Source organism: Mytilus galloprovincialis, chromosome 4 (genome assembly GCF_965363235.1).
Source record: "Mytilus galloprovincialis chromosome 4, xbMytGall1.hap1.1, whole genome shotgun sequence".
Classification (NCBI taxonomy): Eukaryota; Metazoa; Mollusca; class Bivalvia; order Mytilida; family Mytilidae; genus Mytilus; species Mytilus galloprovincialis.
The window spans coordinates 8,106,330-8,131,868 of record NC_134841.1 but is presented as its reverse complement, the minus strand read 5'-3'; the positions used below and the strand labels follow the sequence as shown (position 1 = coordinate 8,131,868).

Genomic DNA, 25,539 nt, shown 5'->3' with positions numbered 1-25,539 from the left:
TTTCATTTCATTTATTACACTATTAATTGTTACTTTATGAATGTTTCAAAAATCAACCAAAAAATCGATTCGTTTTGGCTCCAGATGACTTTTAAAATGTTTATATCATTAATTCTGAATTTCAATTTGGGAATATGTAATGAATGTCTACCCTGTTACTGGTGTTAGTATCAACCGTTTAATTATTTTTTTCCCTATGAATATGGATTGTTTAAGTGATAGTTTCAGATGAATAAAGCATTAAAAAAAGATTTCGGCACGTTTCTTGCATAACTGTTTAGAAAATAGAAAACACACAAAATTTAATAAAAAAAAAATAAAAAAATAAGTGAGTACTTTTCTATCCTGTCTATGCTGTTACCAACATATATATATATGAATACATGCCAAGCAATAAAAATACCGAAATGACAAATGCATAAATAAAAAAAAACCAAGATGATTGATTCAGGAAAAGTATCAAAGATTCCCCACTCTGATAACCAATGCAATTAAGACGCTTCCTTTAAATTTAAGTATATATTAATTCAAGTTTAGAAATAATTAGAAATTTGAAAATATGACAATTTCTGAAGGTAGACATGAGAGAACTGAAATACAAGACTTTTGAAAAATTAGAACAATTACCCAGATCATCATGAGATGTAAACGGCTTTGTCAGTACTGTGATTTAAACCAAGTATATAGATAGGGGACGAGGTACATTTCTTACTTCATTGTCCTAAATATAACCAAAAGAGAAAAAAATATCTCAGGTTAATGATCAATTCCCCAATGTAAAATATATATGTGTACAAATAACTTGTTTATATGGATAATGATAAATGATCATTAATGAAGACAACACAATTTTATATTTATTGTGTGTATTTAATAAAAGTGTTGAAACTGGCAATCTTTTAGAATATGTTTATATAACAGAGGGGCGAAAGATACCAGAAGGACATTCAAACTCATAGATCGAAAATAAACTTAAAATCATACCATATCATCTTTTTTATAATGACAACGCCATGGCTTAAGACAAAAAGACAAACAGACAAATAATAATACGCAAAACACAACATAGAAAACTGAAGACTAAGCAACACGAACCCCCGTGACCTAAAACTGGTAAGCAGATTGTTCCACATGTGGCATACGTCGTGTTGCTTATGTTATTACAAACCCGATAGATAGTCCAATTTGGTAGGTCACTTTGGTGAAAAGGGAACGGGCTTGTAGCTATGACATAAAGAACATATCCGATATCATCTGTGAAACGGATATTCCATAACAGTCAACCAACTCGTGATGGCGTTCGTTAAATTTACGAAGGAATGATTTCAACTTCACCATTTATACTTTTGGTTTAATAGCTTCCTTGTGAGCAGCAACCTTCCATATCAAGGAAATCAAAATAGGAAATACAAGCCCGGGAATATCGTATCGATTGGGAGATATATACTCCGTGTGCAGACGCTTCTGGAATGTTGCTACATAAAAATGGAAAGGTCACAATTGGGAAGCTGTAATCATCTCTTTTGTCGTAAAGTTTTGTTTTCAACCGACCATCATTGTCAATATCTAGATGAAAGCCAAGATATGAGGCAGACTTAACTGTATCTGTTGTATCCTTTATCTTTAATTCGATGGGATAGATGCGTTTAACATAGTCACCAAATTTTGAATTATTTATTGAGAGAACATTATCTATATAGCGGAAAGAAAAGTTTAAGAATATTGCTAATATTTTTAGTTTGTTCCTAAGATTCGAAATGTATTAAATCAACCTCATAAGAATACCGAAATGTATTAAATCAACCTCATAAGAATACCGAAATGTATTAAATCAACCTCATAAGAATACCGAAATGTATTAAATCAACCTCATAAGAATACCGAAATGTATTAAATCAACCTCATAAGAATAAAGGAAAGGGTCGTTAAGAAGAGGGGCACAATTGGTTCCCAGGTTCACATAGAAATGCCGATAGGTTTTTTTGAAAACAATGTCAGTTTCAGAGGATAATTTGTTTGAATAGAGTGATTCTTTACAAAGTAGGATTTATCCTTCCCTAAGACAAGATACTTGTACCTGTGTAGACCATTCTTTTTTTTATGAAACAAAGCAGTATCAACTCTTTCAATTTGTTTTTTAGTTTGGAATAGGGAATGGCATGTGTAAAGTGTAGAAAAGTCAAATGTTTTAATACTATTGTAAGATGAAAGAGTCTTAGATAAAGGATAAATAAGGTTACCCGGATCGTATCAATACTTACGGACTCGGTTAACCGTTCACCGGCGTAAACACTATGTTGTGCTCACAGGCACTTGTCTCAGAATTTTTTTCCTATATACCTTAAAATAACACGTGTCATATTAAGGTATATAGGGGGAAAAATTGAGACAAGTGCCTGTGGTTGTGCTTTCCTGTTTGTAGTCCTAAGTAATACGTTTTCTTCAGATACGTACACCCAAAATTCCCAACTATTACAATTTAAAAATCAGCCCATAGACATAATTTAGTCATGTGACCGTTACGTCATCAACGTTTTTTCATGATTTAAAATGGTTTAAAATGGAATTTAGAATTAAATTATAAGAAATGACTGTAATAGTTTTCCTGTCTATTCGAAATAACATTAAAAAAAAAGTGGTGCACACTGTTTAACAAAATAGAGTTTTAAAGGAAAAATAAGTAATAAGTTTACCGTGACCTGATTGTAGAACTTTATTTCTATTTTCCTTCCAGAAATGGAGATAGTTTTTATATAGCTTATTTTTGATAAATTTTGTGAAAGAGCAGATACTGGTTTTTAAATTACATGTTTGTATGCCCAGCTTTTTTAAAATACAGTCTATACTTGAAAACCATGTATTCACTTTATTATTGTGAAGTTCTTTACATAAATATGCATCATATAATAACATGTTCTAAGAATTATCGAGTCGATGATAATATTTCAACATTGCTAATGTAATATAAAAATACATTGGGTATCTCCCTAGTTCAGAAGTCACAGCAAGATTACTGGATTTCTTATTTACACCTAGAACATATTTCATAAATTTGATATGTGAGATGTATCATTTGAAAACACCTTTTCTAAAATATATTGATCATTTTTCTTACATGCAGCTGAGTTTACAGAAAACATACCCCAGACTTCACATCCATAAGTGCCGATGATTTAATAGAAGCATTTACGGGAAAATACACGTTTGTGAAACCGAAAATCATCACAAAAAGAAACGTAAACAAACGATGCTAAAATGTGGTATAAGCAAAGTATTTTTTATACATATAAGTAAATTATCAATTTAATTCATCAAAAACTATCTTAATACGTAAACAGTTTAAATCATGTCACTTATTAAGTTTGCTCCGTTCTTTTACGCCAATTTAATAAATAAAGGCAACAGTAGTATACTGCTGTTCGAAACTCATAAATCTATGGACAAAAAACAAAATCGGGGATAACAAACTAAAACTGAGGAAAACGCATTAAATATTAGAGGAGAACAACGACACAACATTAAAATGTAACACACACAGCAACGGACTAAGCATTAGGCAAAATCCGATGAGAATAACCAATATAACATCAAAACCAAATACATGAATTTGGGATAGAAAAGTACCGTGACACGTCTTATAGTAATGTGAATTCACACTCAAATATACCTGAGAAAACAAACGACACAACGTAAAAATGTTACACACACAGAAACGAACTATGATATAACAATGGCCATTTTCCTGACTTGGTACAGGACATTTTTAAAGAAAAAAATGGTGGGTTGAACCTGGTTTTGTGGCATGCCAAACCTCGCACTTTGATGGCATTGTTAAATATAACATTAAAATGACAACATAATAATACAGGACTACAATACAAATAAATAGAACGTATTAGGCAAAGAAACACATGAATAATAGATAACAAAAGGCATCACGTTTAAAATTCAATACGTCAATCACGCGCCTCGTCCACATAAGACTTACCAGTGACGCCCAGATATAAAAGTTCGAAAGTCAAAAAAAGGGGGTACAAAGTTATACAGCTCTGATGATCAAAAGTTGAAAAAGGTTGTACCAAATACGGCTATGGTTTTCTGCTTGTGATGAGAACATCCTTATTATATAAAACAATTTATGCTATTGCATACAGTAAATTTAATCAAATGAATATAAAAAAAGGCAACAGTAGTATACCGCTGTTCAAAACTCATAAATCTATGGACAAAAAACAAAATCGGGATAACAAACTAAAACTGAGGGAAACGCATTAAATATTAGAGGAGAACAACGGCACAACATTAAAATGTAACACACACAGCAACGGACTAAGCATTAGACAAAATCCGATGAGAATAACCAATATAACATCAAAACCAAATACATGAATTTGGGATAGAAAAGTACCGTGACACGTCTTATAGTATAATAGTTTAATAAGTGCGTTTATTTATGGGAACGGCAAATATTTGCCTTTACCTAGAGCGCTTCGATCCAAAAGAATTGTCGTATTTGTCCTATTATAATCGAAATAATTCATGGGAGCTTGAATATATCGTGATTTTACCACGGGTTGGCCCTTTATGACAAATATTTTACCCATGGTAAAATCACGATATATTCAAGCTCCCATGAATTATTTCTTAACATGTTAATATTAGAAAAAATCTGACAAGGCTGCGTGTTTCAGCACACTCCCTAAAGATTGAAAAGGGAAGGTATCAGGGTATTCCTCGACACGATAGAACTTGTCCCAGATGCTCAAGTTCTGAAATTGAAGATGAGTTACATTTTCTTCTTAATTGTACCTCATTAAATAATGAGAGAAATAAATTAATACTTTGTGCTAGGAAATATTGTGCTAATTTTGATATGTTGACAATTAAAGACCAGTTTATTTGGTTAATGAGTACTGATAACAAGGATATCTTGTATGAAATGTGTGATTTTATAAAACAAAATGAAAAATACCCATGATTCATACCATTGTTTGTATATTTTGTGTATTCTCTTTTTTCTCTGAGAGCATTGGGACAGGTTGTACTAGTGGTTGCATCCAAATCCAAATATTTTTACACAGAAATTTTACACAATATACTACTATGTCCTTTAAGCACCTGCCCTTGGTGGCTCCTGTATTTGGATAACTACATATTAATCTTATTTATGTGCTTCAGCCACAAGGAGGACTATAATATGGTAATCAGTCTTTTTTAAGTATTAGTTTATTCTTGTGTTGTAAAATGTTTAAATTTTTCAGATTTCTGTGAAGAGGCTTGAGTGTCCTTTAAGCACCTGTCCTTGGTGACTCCTGCATATGAACAACAATATGCATCAGCCACGAGGAAGGACTTAACTCAAAGTTTTTTTTTTGTTTTTTTTTTTTCAATCTATAATGGATGTGATGCTGCTTGTGGTGCATGGTCAATAATTACTAAACATACAGGTTTCGATATGTGACTACATGTATTATTAACTCAATTTATATTTCATGTTCTTTTGTCAAACGTATTTCTATTTTTATTTTATTTTTATTGTCTATTGCAATTGTGTGATAAAAAATCAATGTACTGATTATGCCCGTAATGGGTCCACTATTGGAAATAAAATATATCTATCTATCTATACACAGTTTAAGTTATTATATAAAATGTATATGTTAAAAATCCAGAGTGAATTAATTAGAGTGTGTTTTTTCTGGGACAAATTCAATTATAACGTTAGTATAATGAGCCCATGTTTTTTTTTTTATATTTATGATCTAAGGGAAGGTATCAGGGTATTCCTCGACGATCTAAAGGAAGGTATCAGGGTATTCCTCGACACGATAGAACTTGTCCCACAGGTATCAGGGTATTCCTCGACACGATAGAACTTTTCTACAGTTAAAGATGGGCTGCAAAAATATTGTGAGGAGATATATTCTACCAGTGGTGTTAACCAGATGTGGATTCTCAAAAATTCGAAAGATCTACTGCTTAACCTTCGATCACAATCTTTGCAATTTTGCAGCAACATAAAAACTTTTGATTTTTCTACGCTATATACTACTATTCCCCATGCTCAGTTGAAAGATCGACTTCACCATCTCATAAAACAGAGCTTTTTCTATAAAAATGGGAATCGTAGATACAAATTTCTTGTTTTGGGATACAATAATTCATATTTTGTAAAGAATCACACTGAATCTTCCAGAAAATATACTGAAGATGATATTATTAAAATGCTGGACTTTTTGATCGACAATATATTTGTTGAGTTTGGAGGATTTATATTTCAACAGACAGTCGGTATTCCAATGGGTACTAATTGTGCACCCCTGCTGGCTGATTTGTTTTTGTATTCGTATGAAGCAGAATTTATTCAGAACCTTCTAAAAGACAAAAAGAAAAAGCACCTTGCGAAATTCTTTAATTTTACTTTCCGATATATTGATGATGTTTTATCATTGAACAACCCATACTTCAGCCAATACTTACATCTCATATATCCTAGTGAACTTGAAATTAAGGATACTACTGATACTAGAAGGACTGCTTCATACCTTGATCTTTTCCTCAATATTGACGTAGATGGACGACTTCACACGAAAATCTATGATAAACGGGACGATTTCAACTTCCCAATTATCAATTTCCCATTTCTTAGCAGTAACATACCCTCTGCCCCTTCGTATGGTGTTTACATATCACAATTGATACGTTATTCACGTGCTTGTTCACACTATACGGACTTCATATACAGGAGTGTGCTCCTTACGCAGAAACTGCTCCAACAAAGTTATGAGGAGGACAGATTAAAATTGACACTCCGTAAATTTTATGGACACCATCACGAATTGGTGGATCCATATGATGTCTCTTTAACCAAACTAGCTAAGGACATTTTTACCACATGGTAGATTGTGGTTTGTCATTATGTCGTCTTATCTTTTAATTACCAAACGTGACTTATTCCCGATTGTGACTTTTTTGCTGAATGTGAATTCGTATTACTATAAGACGTGTTTCTGTACTTGTTTATCCCAAATTCATGTATTTAGTTTACATGTTTAATGTTATATTTGTAATTCTCATTTTGTCAAAATGTATTGACGTCTTTTTATTATATTTAGGTGTTACGGATGGAAAAATTAATCACCGCCTTTATTTATTATATTTAATTTCGTACGATTAATTACGTTTGAAGTTGGATTCATAACAAACTTGACATATATATATTACAGTTAATTGCTATTAATAAGTATTGCAATATGCATTTTGTTTTAATAAATTATCAGTATTTAGTTCTAATATAATCTTAAAGCAATCCTAATTCTATCTCACTTTTGAATTATAGTTTTTCATGTGTGACGTCATGCTGTTTCTAAATTTCATAAATTCAAATGTGGCATAACGTTTGCCTTTTCACCATCGTATGTGACGTCATTTTTTTAATTGCGTTGACGCCTGGATTGATTCGGGTGTGTCTATGCTGCATCATGCATTCGGGTTTAGTTTTCTGTAATAAGTTAATACTTCAGTTTCATTATGAATATATCTTTCACATTCATTTGTTAAAATTTACTGTTTGCAATAGCATGAATCGTTCTATATAAAAGTGTTCTTATCCCGGGCATAAAAACAATGCCGTATTTGGCAAAACCTTTTCAACTTTTGATCTTCAGTGCTGTACAACTTTGTACTTTTTTCACTTTCGATCTTTTATATCTGGGCGTTATGTATTCGGGTTTAGTTTTCTGTAATTAGTTAATACTTCAGTTTCATTATCATGATTATGTATATCTCTTTCATATTCATTTGATAAAATTTACTGTTTGCAATAGCATGAATTGTTCTATATAATAAGAATGTTCTTATCCCGGGCATACAAACAATGCCGTATTTGGCAAAACCTTTTCAACTTTTGATCTTCAGTGCTGTACAACTTTGTACTTTTTTCACTTTCGATCTTTTATATCTGGGCGTCACTATTGAGTCTTGTGTGGACAAGACGCGTTTTTGGCGTATTGAATTTTAAACTTGATGCTTTTGTTGTCTATTAATCATGCTTTTCTTTGTCTAATATCGTCTCCTTTTTGTTTGTATTGTAGTCCTGTAATATTATGTTGTCATTTCAATGTTATATTTAACTTTGTCATTAAAGTGCGAGGTTTGGCATGCCATAAAACCAGGTTCAACCCACCACTTTTATTCCCCTTTAAAAGTGTCCTGTACCAAGTCAGGAAGATGGCCATTGTTATAATATTGTTCGTTTCTGTGTGTGTTGCATTTTAACGTTGAGTCGTTTGTGTTTTCTCTTATTTTTTAGATAAGACGTGGCACGGTACTTATCTATCCCAAATTTTTGTATTTGGTTTTGATGTTATATTTGTTATTCTCGTGGTGTTTTGTCTGTTGCTTGGTCTGTTTCTGTGTGTGTTGCGTTTCGGTGTTGTGTCGTTGTTCTCCTCTTATATTTAATGCGTTTCCCTCGGTTTTAGTTTGTTACCCCGATTTTGTTTTTTGTCCATGGATTTATGAGTTTTGAACAGCGGTATACTACTGTTGCCTTTATTTAAGGGACATAACTCGACTATCATTTCAAGATATTTCAGAAAATTTATCACGTGATATTCCACACATCCTCTTCCGTCGAGTCATCCATTGGAGACAGCAGTGAAACTTATAGTGCTCGTCTACCAAGACTCGATCCAAAATGGTAAGACACATCGAGTTTTAGATTATAGTTTATTGTGTTCTTTAAATATTTTTCTTGCTCCTAGTAAAATATAACGAGCCACTTTTCAACATTATTTGAATAAAACGACTTTTTTAAGTGCTCCAGACATTTCACCATTCCCATGTAATGACGTATGTCGATTTTGTGACGTCGAAATAAATAAATTTGAATCGCTTATATACATATTTATAAGATGAATTGACACAAATTTAAAATTTTGATGTGTTTATAACTTTGTCATCCGATTTTATAATTGTAAATTCAAACAATAACAAATGCTGAATTAAATCTGTCAAGTACCACATGTTGAACTTTGCCGGTTCAAATCTGGTCAGTTATGCAATATACGCAATATGCGATAATATATGATTGGATTAAGGTCTGATTTGCATGGAATTGTATGAAAATCTTTCCTGTTGTCATTCTTGTCAAATGGGACTTGCTGACATAATCTTTTATACATGTACATGTATCAATGACGTCCCTTCTATACCCTTTCATTTACAGTACTCTATTGTGGATAGAGTTTCAAAATAATAAAATCCTTAATGTTGTACTATATATAGCTATTAAATATTCATAATTTCTAAATGGAAATTCGGATGTCTTAATGCATTTTTTATAGTACAAAACCCATTAGACGAGGATATGTCTGTTTACTGTTACCGTACTAACCTTGCTGTTGATCAGATGGTAATTTTATTTTTGGTGTACGGTGCCAAAGTAATTAAACTTGTGTCGCAGTGTTGTAACTTTTGAACAGCCTGGGGATGATATATCGCTGTTCACTGGAATATTGTTTGTTTTAAACTTCTTAAAATTTACTTCACCTGTGCTTATTCTTCATTAATCAAGTTTAAATTGTATTTCTTGTCAGGTGAACTTTACAATAGATCAGATCCGTGAGATCATGGATCGGAAAAATAACATAAGAAACATGTCTGTCATTGCTCACGTCGACCATGGCAAATCAACACTGACGGATTCCCTTGTAAGCAAAGCTGGTATTATTGCCTCTTCAAGAGCAGGTGAAACAAGATTCACAGATACCAGGAAAGATGAACAAGAAAGATGTATCACCATTAAATCAACGTAATTATATTAGATATTTAAAAAAAATTATAATCAAAATTATAATCGAAGCATTATAAAGAGATACTATCAATAAAATATGTGATATAGGTTTGTAAATAAAATGAAAGTTAGTAAAAAAAAGTGGCTAAATATTGGTAAATTCATATTTATGGAGTTATTAATTGTATAATTAGTTTATACTGTATGTTGAAAAAAAGGTTTTAAATGTTTTTTTTCCTGCTAAATGAATAAGTCCAGATTTATGCATGATTAAAAGGCATTAACTTACCATTTATATAGAACAAGACCTCCTACTTATTTTTAATCAGTCTGTCAAATTGCCTATGGTATAAGTAGACCGAAACATTTTGGAAAGATGTTCTCCCTATAGTCGCCGTCACATAAAATTGGCACAATGTTTTTTGTCTAGATTTTCTTAAATATCGACCGCGTTTACTAAAGATCATGTTTTTCAATTAGCGGAATACAAATCCTGTCCAAATATCCACTACTGTCCTACCTTTTATTATGTTTGCACTGTATAATCCTGACCTTCACATAATCCAAGATTATTTTGTATGGTGGAATCCGACATTGTTATTACAGGAAGTGTTGCCGTGGAGTTCCACGTGCTCTCCATTTTCTTGTGTCTCTCGGAGCTTTTCCTCATCTTTACGTAAAAAGCGCGGGAAATTGTATCATCAATGACAATGATATTACCAGAGAGTAACGAATGTTATGGCATAAGGGATCCTCATAGAAACCAAGATGGCGGTTTTACAATGTAAATAATCTTGAAAAATGTGAAGGTCAGGATTATACAGTGCAAACACAATAAAAGGTAGGACAGTAGTGGATATTTGGAAAGGATTTTAATTCCGCTAAATGAAAAACATCATCTTGAGTAAACGCGGCTGAAATTAAAAAAAAATTTGACAAAAAACATGGTGCCAATTTTACGTGACGGCGACTATAGTAATATCTTTTTTTGCCATTTATTTGATATTAACAAAGTGCCGATGATTGAAGGTCAAAGAAACCGCTGAAACTTGAACAGAAATTTTTGCACATTTTACTAATATCTTCTGAACTTTAATTCTAGACTATCTTCCTTACCAAAAAAAACCCTGTTATTCTGAAAGCTGTAAAAGATTGGATCTTAACACATAAAGCACTCTTGTGTTTCTATTTTAAGTATGATAATGTGTTTATGTACCTACTTGTGTAAACTCAAAAGCAAATATTAATTATAAATTTGTTTGACTTGCAGCGCAATTTCTCTTTACTATGAACTGAAAAAGAGTGATTTACAGTACATCACCCAGCAAAAAGATCCTGAAAACAGAAATGATTTCTTAATCAACTTGATTGATTCACCTGGCCACGTTGATTTCTCATCTGAAGTAACAGCAGCTTTAAGAGTAACTGACGGAGCTCTTGTTGTTGTAGATTGTGTGTCTGGTAAGTGTGCATGATCGTCATTTATGGAACTAAATATAATCTACAACCCAATATTGCTTCTCTACTGGTTAAAGTTTACACATAAGTTCTGATTGTGTGTTTTGTCAGATTGATGGGACAACACAGCCATTTCCCCTCTGTGAAGGCAAGAAGACATATGTTTGTATTTACAATGTTGGTCATCCTGAATTATTTCACTCAAATACCCATTCTCAACTCTTTTGAAACTTTGGGTACAATTTTTTACTGGAAATCCGCATCTTATTTCAGGTGTATGTGTACAGACTGAAACCGTACTTAGACAAGCAATTGGAGAAAGAATTAAACCAGTCCTGTTCATGAACAAGATGGACTTGGCCTTGTTGACACTTCAGATTGAAGCTGAACCTCTGTACCAAACTTTCCAGAGAATTATTGAGAACATTAATGTCATCATTGCAACATATGACATTGAAGGAAATCCCATGGGTGATTTAGCGGTAGGTTAATTGTGTGGCTAATTATAATCAGTCGGAGCTTTATAGACATAAATAAGTCTTTAATTTTGTTTTTCACTGGTAGAGGTCTAAATTTGTGTTTCATATTTTACACTCCCTTTTATTTTAAAATAAAAAAAAAAAAACATACAAATTGTTTGATTAATAATTTCTTAGAATTAGACAAGGCATCATACATAGATGCCAACCATTACGATTTTTCCGTAGTTTTTCCGATTTTGCGATAAAAACTACGCTATTACGGTCAAAGTCGAATCGTTACAGATTCCCAATCATCGACGTTCAAATTTTGTAAAACACGGATTTTTATCACTACTTTTCCGTCCTGGTCCAGTATTTAGGAAACGCCAATGTAATGCTTCCGGTTTCTCGGGAGTTATCAACCTATTGTTGGGTAACTAACTGACTTCCGAAGAGGCAAACTTGCATTTTATTAAGTAGCTTTCCCGCTTTCTCTACTTCTCCTTGACAAAACAAAAATGTTTGAGTCGAGAACATCTGAACAATTAATGAATGGAATACATACTACAGACAACATGTTAAATGACAAATTTTAGTGTACATCACTTTGCAACCACTCGTCAGTAATTTTTATTGGTAAATGCACGTTTATGAATGATTACTGAAAACTTTTCAAAAATACGGAAAATTTGATAGTTTGTTACTGATTGTGTCAAAAGGGGGTTGGCATCTATGCATCATAGGACATGTGTTGTACAAACAGTACAACAATTTCAAGTTGTACTTGAACATACCTGTTTGTCAATTCTAAAGTGTCACTCCTCTTGCATATGGCAGATCATAGGGGGACATAGTCCATATATAGTTTAATTGTTTAGAAAATTTAAAGAAGTTTTTTCAAGATCATGTACAATCCTCATATAAGACTGAGAATGGATATACTTTTACTTTGGGTGCAGAATCCTTTACAAAAATTTGAGAAGTCACTGTGTTTCAGTATTTATTTGACTGATGTATGAAATCAGAATAAATGAATAGACTTTTTTGAACTTAATTGCAGGTTGATCCTAAAAAGGGAACCGTAGGCTTTGGAGCCGGTTTACATGGTTGGGCTTTCACTTTGAAAGACTTTGCTGCTATGTACACAAAGAAATTTGGCATTGCTGAGGACAAACTGATGAAGAGATTGTGGGGTGACAATTTCTACAACAATAAAGAAAAAAAATGGGACAAAGAACCAAGTTCAGGTGATCGTGGATTTGTCAAATTTTGTCTATCTCCTATTTTCCAAGTATTTGATACATGCATGAAGAAGCCAAAAGAAGAAGCAATAGCTCTAGCAGAAAAAATGGGCGTCAAATTGACTGCAGAGGAAAAAGATAACCAAGAAAAGGGTCTTCTTAAGGTGTGTGTGAATATATTAAAATATTAAGTCATAATATAAATTATTAATCCAGAATTTGCCCTAGTGGTCAACAATGAATTCACACTATTCAGTCATTTCACTTTTATACTATAAACAGTGTTCCAGCTAGGCCGTTGTTAGAGGGCGCAGCACCCGCCCTGTGCCCTTTTTACAGTTTCCAGGGCGCCCTGCCTTATTTGAAGATCGATTGTATATTTTGTTCGTATTGATATGATTGCTAATTACTAAATTTACCTGGCGAAAAGTTTATGACTTTGTTTAGAACCCCAAGCTAATCAACAGTTACAACTGGTGTCATAATCTGTTGTTATAGGTAATCTGTATATTGGATGGGTCATTAATGATCATCAACATTAATTCATTCAAATAGAATCGATCAGTCGGCAATTATCTTTGAAGAAATGTACATGTACATATGACAACTTGGGCACAATTTGCAATGTTTACCGTAGTTTCATGAAGAAAACATAATGACAAAGTTGAAAACCATAATCAACTCGTTGTGCACAGACATTGTGTTACTTGTTTTCCATGAAATAAATAGCAAATCAACACATTTGTCATTGACTGCCCTCATTTTTATACGAAAATAACAAAATCAGCCGCCATATTGTTGATCATATAATTTACATCTTCTACGTATTCCTCCAAAGAAGGAGCACACCCGAATAAAGAAAGATGACGCAATCTGATTTTTTCCTAGCATTGAGTAACCCACTTCACATATTCTAAAATATGTCTACATATTCTAAAATATGTCTACATACTTTTTACTTAAGAATATATATGTTTAGGTATTATGAGTTATGGGAATTTAAGTTAAAGAGGGTCTTAGTAGCAGTGTTGGTAGGGTGCCTTGGTCATCTTTTTCTGTATTCTTTATTTTTAATACAAATTTTCACTGTTGCTATATCCTAACATTGTTCATTTACTGAGCACAGCAGAGGTAGAAAGGTGAAACTGGTAAAGTGTGGCAGACCATAGAATGAAGCAGGTCACCTTTCAAAACATACTGCATATAAAGCTCAACTGTGCCAAGCAATGATCTAAAAACTTGTGTGACAAGCTGCTTGACAAGTTTTTCAGCCTAAAAAGTAGAAAGATGGAGTTCTATATGGGCTTATGATGTTGTTTTTGTATAACCAGTGATTCAACGAATAAACACAGTGATTGATAAATATCTTTATTAAAACATGTCCTTTTCATATTATCAAATCACGTGTCAAATGCTCTTTTTATGCCCCACCTACGATAGTAGAGGGGCATTATGTTTTCTGGTCTGTGCGTCCGTCTTCGTTCGTCCGTCTGTCCCACTTCAGGTTATAAAGTTTTTGGTCAAGGTAGATTTTGATGAAGTTGAAGTCCAATCAACTTGAAACTTAGTATACATGTGCCCTATGATATGATCTTTCTAATTTAAATGCCAAATTAGAGTTTTGACCCCAATTTTACGGTTCACTGAACATAGAAAATGATAGTGCAAATTTCAGGTTAAAGTTTTTGGTCAAGGTAGTTTTTGATAAAGTAGAAGTCCAATCAACTTGAAACTTAGTATACATGTTCCCTTTGATAAGATCATTCTAATTTTAATGCCAAATTGGAGAATTTATTCCAATTTCACGGTCCACTAAACATAGAAAATGATATTGGGAGTGGGGCATCCGTGTACTGTGGACACATTCTTGTTCAGGATTGGCACCCTGCCCTTTTGAAATCCTAGCTGGAACACTGATAAAAGATATTTATCAGTCAATTAAATTGTTGAAAATCACACTAACTGGGGAAAAAAACACAGGATAAAATCACTCAGCATAAAGACTGTCATAACTTAATTACAAAAAGTGCTTCATATAAGCTTAACAAAAAAGTACCTCATGTTATTAACAGTGGGGCCAACACAGATGTGTCCTATCTCAATGATGTCTAGTTTTCACATGTTGTAGTCCTTTGCAGGGACTAAACTTAACGCTCGCCCAGTCGCCCGTGGCGACCAGATTTTCGGTTGGGCGAATATATTTAGTCATCCTGGTTGCCCAGCTTGCGACTAAAAAAAAATTGAAGTAAATCCCATTTGTACCCTTTCCCCCGCGATATTAACGAAGACTGTTCCCAAAAGGAAACCTGTTTTGTCTTTTCAAAGCGATGTAGTAATATAGAATATTTCCGAAAACCAGTAGGTTTTTTCTAATAACCTAACCCAGTCGAACAGCTATGTTTTCAATCCGAAGTGACGATATGTCATATACCTCCTTCAATCAGCATGTTTTCTTAACTCTGCTTATTTTTTTACATGATTTCATTATTGAATAGTGTTTTCTTCTGAACTGTTCAATAAGCATCGCGAAAGGGATGTTTTCTAATTGTCCTCGGAGTCATTACAAGCCTGTGTTAGACAGTAACTTGTCCCTGAATCGCTATTTACAAAAAAATACTTAATGTAAAAACGAAAGGCAAAGTCTTGTAAATAAATATCCCAATATTAAGTTTGATATCCAATCTTCAATTTAAACTTATTGCAAAATATATTTTGATCAACACTATTAGAGGATGGCTTGGATTGAGATAGTATTTATTAAAAAAAAAAAAACAGCCATATTGTCAGGTCAACAGGAAGTTGAAAAAAATTGAAGGGAGACAATTTTGGCAGGAAATAACCTAAAATAAATATTGTCAAATCTTATAATACATTTCTGGTGGCAATAATTTAAATATTATAAGCTTTATTAAAAAAACTGTTTTGTTTCATACCATGACCATAAACAAGACTGTACTTCCTGTTTTACTTCTTGTATTTATGATCCTCCTTACATGGGGGCACTTATAAAATGCTTTTAATTTTAACAATTATGGAGAAAAAAAGTAAGAGTTCTAAGCTTCTGCAATATATGCATTGTATTGTTGCATCAAAATAATATAATCCTCTCCCATCTCACCTGTTTTATTTATAAAACTCCTTACTTAGGAGCACTATCACCCTTCTGCCCTGAGTTTCAAGCTGGAACACTGTTAGTAAGTATATAAAAAGTTATTTTCAGTTTTATTTTCATTTAGTCTTTTTGTATAAAGATTGGTTGGGCTCCTAAAATTTCTACTGGGCCCCTGAAAAAAATATCTTGGGGGGGCCCAGCTGGTCCCTAGACAAAAACAGTTAAGTTTAGTCCCTGCTTTGCTCTAAAGATTTCTGGTATATACTACAGTCTATTTCAAAATTAAACATGGAAACTAGTAAAATGATCAATTTCAATTTGAACCTTTATGGTCTGTTTGATTGTAGATTGTGATGAGGAAATGGTTGCCAGCTGGTGATGCATTGTTACAGATGATAGTCATTCATTTACCATCCCCTGTAACTGCACAAAAATACAGATGTGAAATGTTGTATGAAGGTCCACAAGACGATCCTTGTGCCACAGGTAATATCATATAGCAGGAAATCTTTGCAACTTTTGAAGAAAACAAACTCATTTGCCCAAAATTTAAAAAAATAATATAGGTATTTTATTTTTACTCCTTAAAATCGAAAGTGCTTTGAGAAAACAATTTAAAATAGAGTTAAACTTGTATACATTTTATTTAAATTTGATTTGACACGACCTATAACAGGTTTAACTCTGCCTGCTTGTATTGTTCGCAGTTTGTCAATCTTATTTACAATTCTTGAGCAAACTTTAATACAAAAAAGAAAGCAAGCAAAACAGCCAAACTTTTATTCAGCATTAAAAATAACAGCTCTAACAGATCAAACATGTCTTCTCAGTGTTTTACCCCTTCTTAAAGCGTGGGAAAATATAGCATTAACCATGCTACTTGTTTATGCCTTTACTAAATCATTGAATCATAAAACTTTGTTATTGACCATAGAACACTGATTTAAATGGGATTAAAGACAATTTCATTATATTTTTTTCACCTCTTCATCATCTATTCTTTCAGTGATGAATAATGCTACTCATGCCTTTATTATATAGGCTGATAATTCTGTGTCTTGTTTACACTAATATACACATTCTGTTTAAAAAAAAAAAATCTACTGGTTTATAATATATCTGTACTATCTACAAGTAGAATATGTTGAAAACCTATGCTTCAAATTTCTGCTTAAACCACTGACAACAGAAAGAGAACTTTTATATATCTCAACTTATGATGAACCTATATTGAGAAAAATTGCTTATTTTTTCAGCCATCAAAACCTGCGATCCTCAAGGAGAGCTGATGATGTACATCTCCAAGATGGTACCCACATCTGACAAAGGTAGATTCTTTGCCTTCGGTCGTGTGTTTGCTGGTACAGTAAAAACTGGTATCAAATGCAGAATCATGGGTCCCAACTTTACTCCTGGCAAGAAAGAAGATCTATACGAGAAAAATATTCAAAGGTGAGAATATTTGACATCTGTCATATAAAAATGTTTCTATATGTTGTGAAATTTTGATGCAAAGCACAATTGGTCATTTATTTATTGGTATTGCATAGTCATTCTTGGTTTTATGGGTCATTTGTTATACCCCTGCTTTTAAAAAGTTGGGATGTACTGTTTTACCTCCATCCATTTGTCCCATCATTCTCAAGAACTAAAATCTACATCAGAAGGATTTCTGAAATTTGGTATAGGGGTTCATTTCAGTCCCCTATACTGTGTGATGTGTTTCGATTCTTCACTCAACAACAAATGCATATTTGGGCAGGTGTATCCCAAAGTTTATTGCTCACATTTTCACTTGTTTTAATTGTTCTAATCAATTAGATACATATAATATGCATATACAAAGATTTATTCTTGATGATGACTTTGGTGTTATATTCCCAAAAAAAATGATTTCAGAACTATTCTTATGATGGGGCGTTACACAGAACCAATTGAAGATGTACCATGTGGTAATATATGTGGATTGGTTGGTGTAGATCAATACTTGATTAAAACTGGAACTCTCTCCACCTACAAAGAAGCTCACAACTTTAGAACAATGAAATTCAGTGTCAGTCCTGTAGTAAGAGTAGCAGTTGAATGCAAAAACCCTTCAGATTTGCCAAAATTGGTAGAAGGATTGAAACGTTTAGCCAAATCCGATCCTATGGTACAGGTATGTATTGTAAATGATATTTTGGGTTTTAGTATTAGTTGCACTTCTGTAAATGACATGTACATTTACATTGGCACCCTAAGTCCATTAAAGATTGATGCTTAACAGTAATGGATGTTGGAACAAAATTTAATTTACAGAAAACAAATATCACAGATACAGACAACATGTATTAAGATGCAGATAATAACCATTCTATTGTCTAATGATAATTTCTTATCTTATATTTATTTACTTTTAGTGTATTATTGAAGAAACTGGTGAACATATTATTGCTGGAGCAGGAGAGTTGCATTTAGAAATTTGCTTGAAGGATTTGGAGGAAGATCATGCCTGTATTCCCCTCAAGAAATCAGACCCAGTTGTATCATACAGAGAAACAGTTTCAGAAGAGTCAAGTCTAACTTGTCTTTCTAAATCACCAAACAAACACAACAGGTTGTTCATGAGAGCAGCTCCTTTACCAGAAGGCTGTGCTGAAGCCATTGACAATGTAAGTTTCATGATATAACTGATCAACACTTTTTTCAGTATCCTGTGTGCAGAAGAGTTTGAACCATACTTCTAAGGGCATGACCCTGTGGTCAATAGTGACAGAATATCAAGTCAATGTCAAAAATCGGAATATAAGCAAAAGAATAAAATTCAAGGGTTAACCCTTTCACCGATTGCTGCCCAGACAGAAGCTACTCTGAGACGATGGCTTGCCTGGCTACTATTACTCAAGTGGGAGGTCTTCATAATTAATGTCAATAAAAACTTGTTTTTAGTTATTTGTGTATTTAACTAAAAACAAGTTTTTATTGACATTAATTATGAAGACCTCCCACTTGAGTAATAGTAGCCAGGCAAGCCATCGTCTCATTCACTAACACCATGTTCACAGTTTTGTTCATGTTTCATAATTTTTATACGACCGCAAAAATTTTAATTTTTTGGTCGTATATTGCTATCATTTCCTCATAAAATATTTAATTTTTCAAATTTTTTGCATTATCTAGGTGAAGTTCTCAAAATTCTGCTCTTTGACCCCAAATCATAATTTTTTTAACCCAAATCGGCAAAATTTTTGAGGCTGTACAAATGCCTCACACTGAACGATGTCCATTCCAAGTGTTTTGTACATAAAACGACATTTTATGTCAAAAAAGTATACTAGTTTGGCTTCAATTCTTCCATATTCTTACAAAAAAAAATGTTCCCTCATTTCAAATTCTCGTAAAATTCCTCTGATTTTGACACGGTTTTCAACAAACGGAAGCGCCATGTTTACACCTTCATCCAGGTATTCATCAAAGAAAGATAACTGGTGTTTGCACTGTTTTGAGCGGGAAATGTAAAAGAGGTTTTCCGATCCCGGTAAAACAGGACTCATCTTCAACTGTCTGAACGTGAATTCCGGTAAACCAGGACTTGTCGGCGAAAGGGTTAAGGAAAAGCATAACTTGAATATAACAGTTATTTTCAAATATATATATATGTTCATCTTTAAATTGTGAACATAATTATAGATTATCGTTGATCTTTTTTTTTCCGCTTGAGACAGTACTTTGAAAGGGAGAAAAGCAATTGAGTTGAGATGACAAATGATAATCTGTTTATCAATATTTTACCTATGACGACGTTGTCAATTTCATTAGCAACGCCACATGCCTTCTTAGTTTCTAGCAATAATTTTCCATCTCAAGCGAGTAGCATGATATGAAAAATTATCACAAAAAAAGATCAAAGGAAAAATGCACAAAATAGCGATAATGTACAATATCTTTTACTTAGGCTAATGATGAATTTTCAATACTGTAATGGTTTATCTTTTACTGATGTTTCAAGTTAAGAAAACCATTTTAACATGTTAAATATATGTTAAATATTTATCAAATATAAATAACAAAAAGGTTCATTTATTGACCATAAACACAGTTTTAGATTTTTTTTCATTGTATCAAAATGTAATCAGGATTACAGGGTATTTTGAAAAGTAATTGACTAAATTAAATTACATGTAATCAGATTTTTGGCTGATTAATGATTAATGATTACAATTACTCAAAGAGAGATGAGCGTGCAGTAACAAATATTTTTTCACAGAACCATATGTCCATATGTACACACACTATGCCAATACAAAATATACGGCATTTTTATGCAGTTAAGCTGCATTATGCGAGCACCCTAGAATGTGTTCTAACCAATAAATGCTAAAATACATGCTGTTGTTATTATCTAGCTGGCTACTATGTTATATATAACTAATTGAACACACTTTTAATTCTGGATAACAAGAAAAACCTTAGTCAATGAATCGCCCAAAAGTTTTGAATTAGTACATAGGAAGTAGTGCTCATTAGGAATCCTTATGTAGTTTATTATCGCATGTGCTTTTGGCCAAGATGTCAAAGAACAATTGTATGGAATATTTAATCGCCGAAAATCTATATAAACAAGTAGTTTAGATTTCCCAAATAAACATCGTAGGAATATTATTTGTCATTAATACTAATACAACTACATCAGTAGTCTATTATATAAGTTCAACTGTTCATACTGTTGGCGGCAATTTCAAATTAGAAGACGAATTTTCATTTCTTTTAAATTTGGGGACGGGGGTTCAAATTAGCGGTTGTCCAAGGTCAGCGACCTTCCTTTTTTTAATCGGGTAGGTTGCTAGCAACGCCTGACTGACCTTCCACTGGAAAGAAAATAGTTCTGTATTCTGAAAAATAACTTTGCAAACCTTTTCAACAAAGTCTCCAAATAAAAGATCTTAAAACTTATTTTCATCATTATTATTCACGACAGCGATGTTCATTTTGTTCAACCTCTAGCTTTATACAGAAAAATCGCCGACAGATAATGTGTAAATTCGAGTAAAATCTTATTATTTTCATCATTTATGTTCAGTATATCATCTTGTCTGAGTGTACTTAAGTTGTGGAAACTGATGATGTGTTTTTATTATTGATTAGGGTGACATTGCTCCACGTCAAGAGATTAAAGAGAGAGGAAGGTACATGGCAGACAAGTTTGACTTTGATGTTGGAGAAGCCAGGAAGATCTGGTGTTTTGGACCTGAAGGAACTGGTCCTAATCTGTTGATGGATGTAACAAAGGGAGTACAGTATCTGAATGAAATTAAAGACAGTGCTATTGCTGGATTCCAGTGGGCAACCAAAGAGGTATGTACTGAAATTAAATCACTGGAATATAAAGATTTTTGTACCTGATTGAAAATAAAGGATATTACAACAGTTTGAATTTTGAACACAAATACCTGACATCCAAGCCGAATTTTGAACAATAAAAAACTGAGCCAGTTGGACATTTTTAGCTCTCCTGGAGTTATTCTCATCACTTGGCAGTAATTGTCATTAAACTTTTACAAAAATCTTCTCCCAAAACAATGAGCAAATTGGATCTAAACTTGCCAACCTATGAAAAAGATGTGGCACACTTCACGAAAGTCCAAACGGCGCAGAAATAAGTGATTATAGGTCACTGTAATGCCTTCAACAATGAGCAAAGCCAATACTGCAAAGTCTGCTATTAGAGACCCTGTTTGAGAATTTGTCCAATAATACTGTCTGCCAACCAAAATGACTGACATGGCAATAGAACATTATTGTTCATATGTTTCATATTTAAAATGGCTGACAAACTTACTGTTTCTCTTGAATATTTTGTTGAAAAGCTTCAATTAGAATTTATCACAATCAATTTGAAATTTGCTCCTTCATTATTTCTAGGGTGTATTGTGTAATTTGCTCATTCATTATTTCTAGGGTGTATTGTGTGAAGAAAATGTAAGAGGTGTTCGTTATAACATTCATGATGTAACACTTCACGCTGATGCCATCCACAGAGGTGGTGGACAAATCATCCCAACAACAAGAAGAGTATTGTATGCATGTCAGCTGACAGCTAAACCAAGAATTATGGAACCAGTTTTCTTGGTAGAAATTCAGGTATGAACAGTGTTTCATTAACAAATTGGTAGATGTATTAAAACATAAAGAAGATTCATTAATGTTAAATTTTAAGAATGTTTTTTAACATACCTTATTAACTGAAGGAAAGTTTTGTGGTTTATTTAATAGTTTTGGTTCAAGATTCATGTTTTTGTTGACTATTAAGAATGATGTGATTTCTTTAAAACCAAGACCATGTGTTACTCTATATATTGTTTATTTACAGTGTCCAGAACAGGCAGTTGGTGGTATTTACAGTTGTCTCAACAAGCGTCGTGGTCAGGTATTTGATAACCAACAGATTGGTAATACACCACAGTTTATTGTCAAGTCTTATCTTCCAGTAAATGAATCATTTGGTAAGAATCATAAATCTTGACTATTAAGGTAGCACAATACAAAGATTTTTTCACTCCCAATCAGACAACTTTAAACTGATGTAATTCATTTCATTCTTCTTTATATTTTATAAATGAGGTACCAAAAGAAAGTGTCTATATTGATTATTCATGAACTAAACGCCACCATAATAATAATTAAATGCAGGCAATGTGACTTTTAGCATCCTTGACCAGTAATTGTTCATAGTTATCAAAATGACTTGTTTTAATAAACTATTAAGAACATTTTTTACACTGAATAAACATGGGTTTTTGTGTGTGCTGAGTGCCAAAAATTAAAGAATATTTTTGTCTATATTTCATTGTGACCATAGATTATTATTATAATATTAATACTTTGACTTCAAGGAATTTCACATCAATAAATATGAGACAATAAGACAATATTATAGTCAACTGTACAAGTTATACAATTGGATGCTCTTTTGTTTTGTAAACAGTTTGTTTAGTATGACTTTTGTTATCATACATAGACCAAGTTTTTAGTTTGTCATTTGAATATCATCATTCCTAGGAAAGCCACACCTGTTTTATTGAAAATTTTGTAGCTAAAATATTTAAAACCTTTATTTTCTTTGACTGCCTATTTTATAAATTATGATTGTTTTTTCAGGTTTTACTGGTGACTTGAGATCATCAACTGGTGGTCAAGCTTTCCCACAGTGTGTGTTTGATCATTGGGCAGTCATGCCAGGAGACCCATTTGACAGTACTTCCAAACCAGGAGAAGTTGTCACTGTTACAAGAAAACGTAAAGGAATGAAAGAAGGCATCCCCGCCCTGGACAATTATCTTGACAAAATGTAAAAAGAGTGATCTTAAAGTGCTATTTCATCATGTAAAGTTGATCAGTGAAAATTTTATTTGAACTATTGAATTGCAAAAAAAATATTTATTTATTGGTTCTGTTTTAAGTTATATTTTTAAGGTGAAACACACAAGCTGGATACAGAAAAAAAAAACTAGTGCTATACACATGATTGAAATAATAAATCTGAAAGGAAGAAAGAACATCCTCAATAAAATAAGCTAAGAAAAAGAAGAATAAAAGGTTGTTAAGTGTTATTTTTGATCCAGCCAAGCTGGGTCCATGTTATCGCTCCGTATTTCAGCATCCTAGCAATGTAAGGATTGGAAAACAAGTGACAAGTCATTTATACAAATTACTCTCCTATTGAATGACTAAATTAATTACAATGGACAGAACAATGTACAGTCATATATATATTCAAAAGAAAAGTAATGGAAATAAACATCTTATAAAGTAAACTGCTTTTAACATTGGGTGACATGTATTTGAGCCTACATGAATTATTCTGTGAATCATAGTTTTCAATATATAGTCTTGTACAACATAAAGTTGTTATTATTGTCTATATCCATACTCCTCAGATCACCATGTAGTAAGACCCATTGGCTTCATAAATACTGATATATGAGAAAATTTTGAAAGAAGTGTTCAGTGACTTACAATTTCAAAATAGTTCAAAAATTTTCTGGTACACATTAGCCTTTAGACTTCTACATAGGGATTTGGGCATGATGTATATGGTCTACTCGTCTGCCTACAGAAGAACAAATTGAAAAAAAGAAGAGTTCTAAATGCAAGTGATGATGTGTTTATATAACATGTAAATAACTTATTAAAGTATAAATCAAGATAAGAAGGGTGGTATACTTGCCAATAAGACCTCATCAGGGACCAGATTGAGTGGAAGTCTACAATTATAGGTCACTGTATCACATAGTATCTAAGCTGTAAAATGCATTGAAGTGACGAATGTGAAACCATTTGAACATGGAAACTGATTTATAAACAGACAAAAAATCAAAAAAACTTGTTATACAGCAATAAATGACGGCCATTTTATTTGACTCCCAACTCGGGTAAGCACCACAGGGGCTGATCCAGTCATTTTAAAAAAGGGGGGGGTTGAAACTACATGTCCCCATTCAAATGCATTGATTGGTCCATGAAAAGGGGGGGTTCCAGACCCACCCTTCCTCTTGGATCTGCCTGCACCTATATAATGTTTACTGTTTCCAAACACTTCCCAATGCCTGGGACAGTTGTGAAACAGTAAAACATAAAACCAAACTAAGAAAATGGGCAGAACTCCTCAGATTGATACAAAGCAGAAAAAAATCATATCACAAGACACTAGGAGTACACAAGTTTCAGAAAGCATGTTCAAGGCCAATAAGAAGTGACTGAACTGATAAAATAATAATAATGTATTTGAAATATCAATCTTGAGAAATAATACATCCAATGGATTAAGTTTAAAGGTCATAAATAGAATAACAATACTGCAATGCTAAAATAATGGTTATGTCATTGTAGGAATGTGAATTGTAATGATTTAACAAGATCGATATTTAAAGTGACTTTAAAACAATATTCAGATATATATATATTTGTGTTCGAATGGGTACTTAAAATTAAGGTAGTACATATGAGTGAATATCCCAACAACAAGACCTCACAATCTGCAATTCAGTGGTCCTTTGTTGCTTTGTTATGTATTTGTTTTTCTTTCATTATATACTTTTGTGTTTTTGTCAAGCCTGCGACAAACGTCGCAGAAAGATCGACAGGGATATTGATTCGGCGGTGTTGGCTAACTTCTTTTATATTTTAGAAGGTAGAAGACCTGGATGCTTCATACTTTGTATATGGATGCCTCCTGTTGCGAAGTTTCCGCCAGTCACATGTCCAATGTCGTTGACCTCAATTTCATGGTTCAGCGACTACTTGAAAAAAAAGTAAAGATTTTCTAATGTTAAATTCTCTCCCATTATAAGTAATAGGATAACTATATTTGGTATGTGCATACCTTACAAGGTCCTCATGTCTGTCGGACAGTTTTCACTTGACCTCCACTTCATTTCATGGATCAGTGAACAAGGTTAAGTTTTGGTCCATATCTCAGATTCTATAGGCAAT

The 25,539-nt window shown here is 32.9% G+C and overlaps 1 protein-coding gene across 1 annotated transcript; it reads left to right on the top strand.

Annotated features, from left to right (window-relative positions):
* Window positions 1-8,594: 8,594 nt before the first annotated feature.
* On the top strand, window positions 8,595-23,494 carry LOC143071279 (elongation factor 2-like). Its single transcript, XM_076245489.1, has 13 exons — window positions 8,595-8,701; window positions 9,600-9,814; window positions 11,067-11,257; window positions 11,528-11,736; window positions 12,776-13,120; window positions 16,416-16,554; window positions 17,325-17,520; window positions 17,968-18,226; window positions 18,468-18,719; window positions 21,193-21,402; window positions 22,006-22,188; window positions 22,418-22,550; window positions 23,206-23,494. The coding sequence occupies exons 1-13, from the start codon at window positions 8,699-8,701 to the stop codon at window positions 23,397-23,399; spliced, it is 2,529 nt and encodes an 842-aa protein (XP_076101604.1). The 5' UTR covers window positions 8,595-8,698; the 3' UTR covers window positions 23,400-23,494.
* The last annotated feature ends 2,045 nt before the right edge of the window (window positions 23,495-25,539 follow it).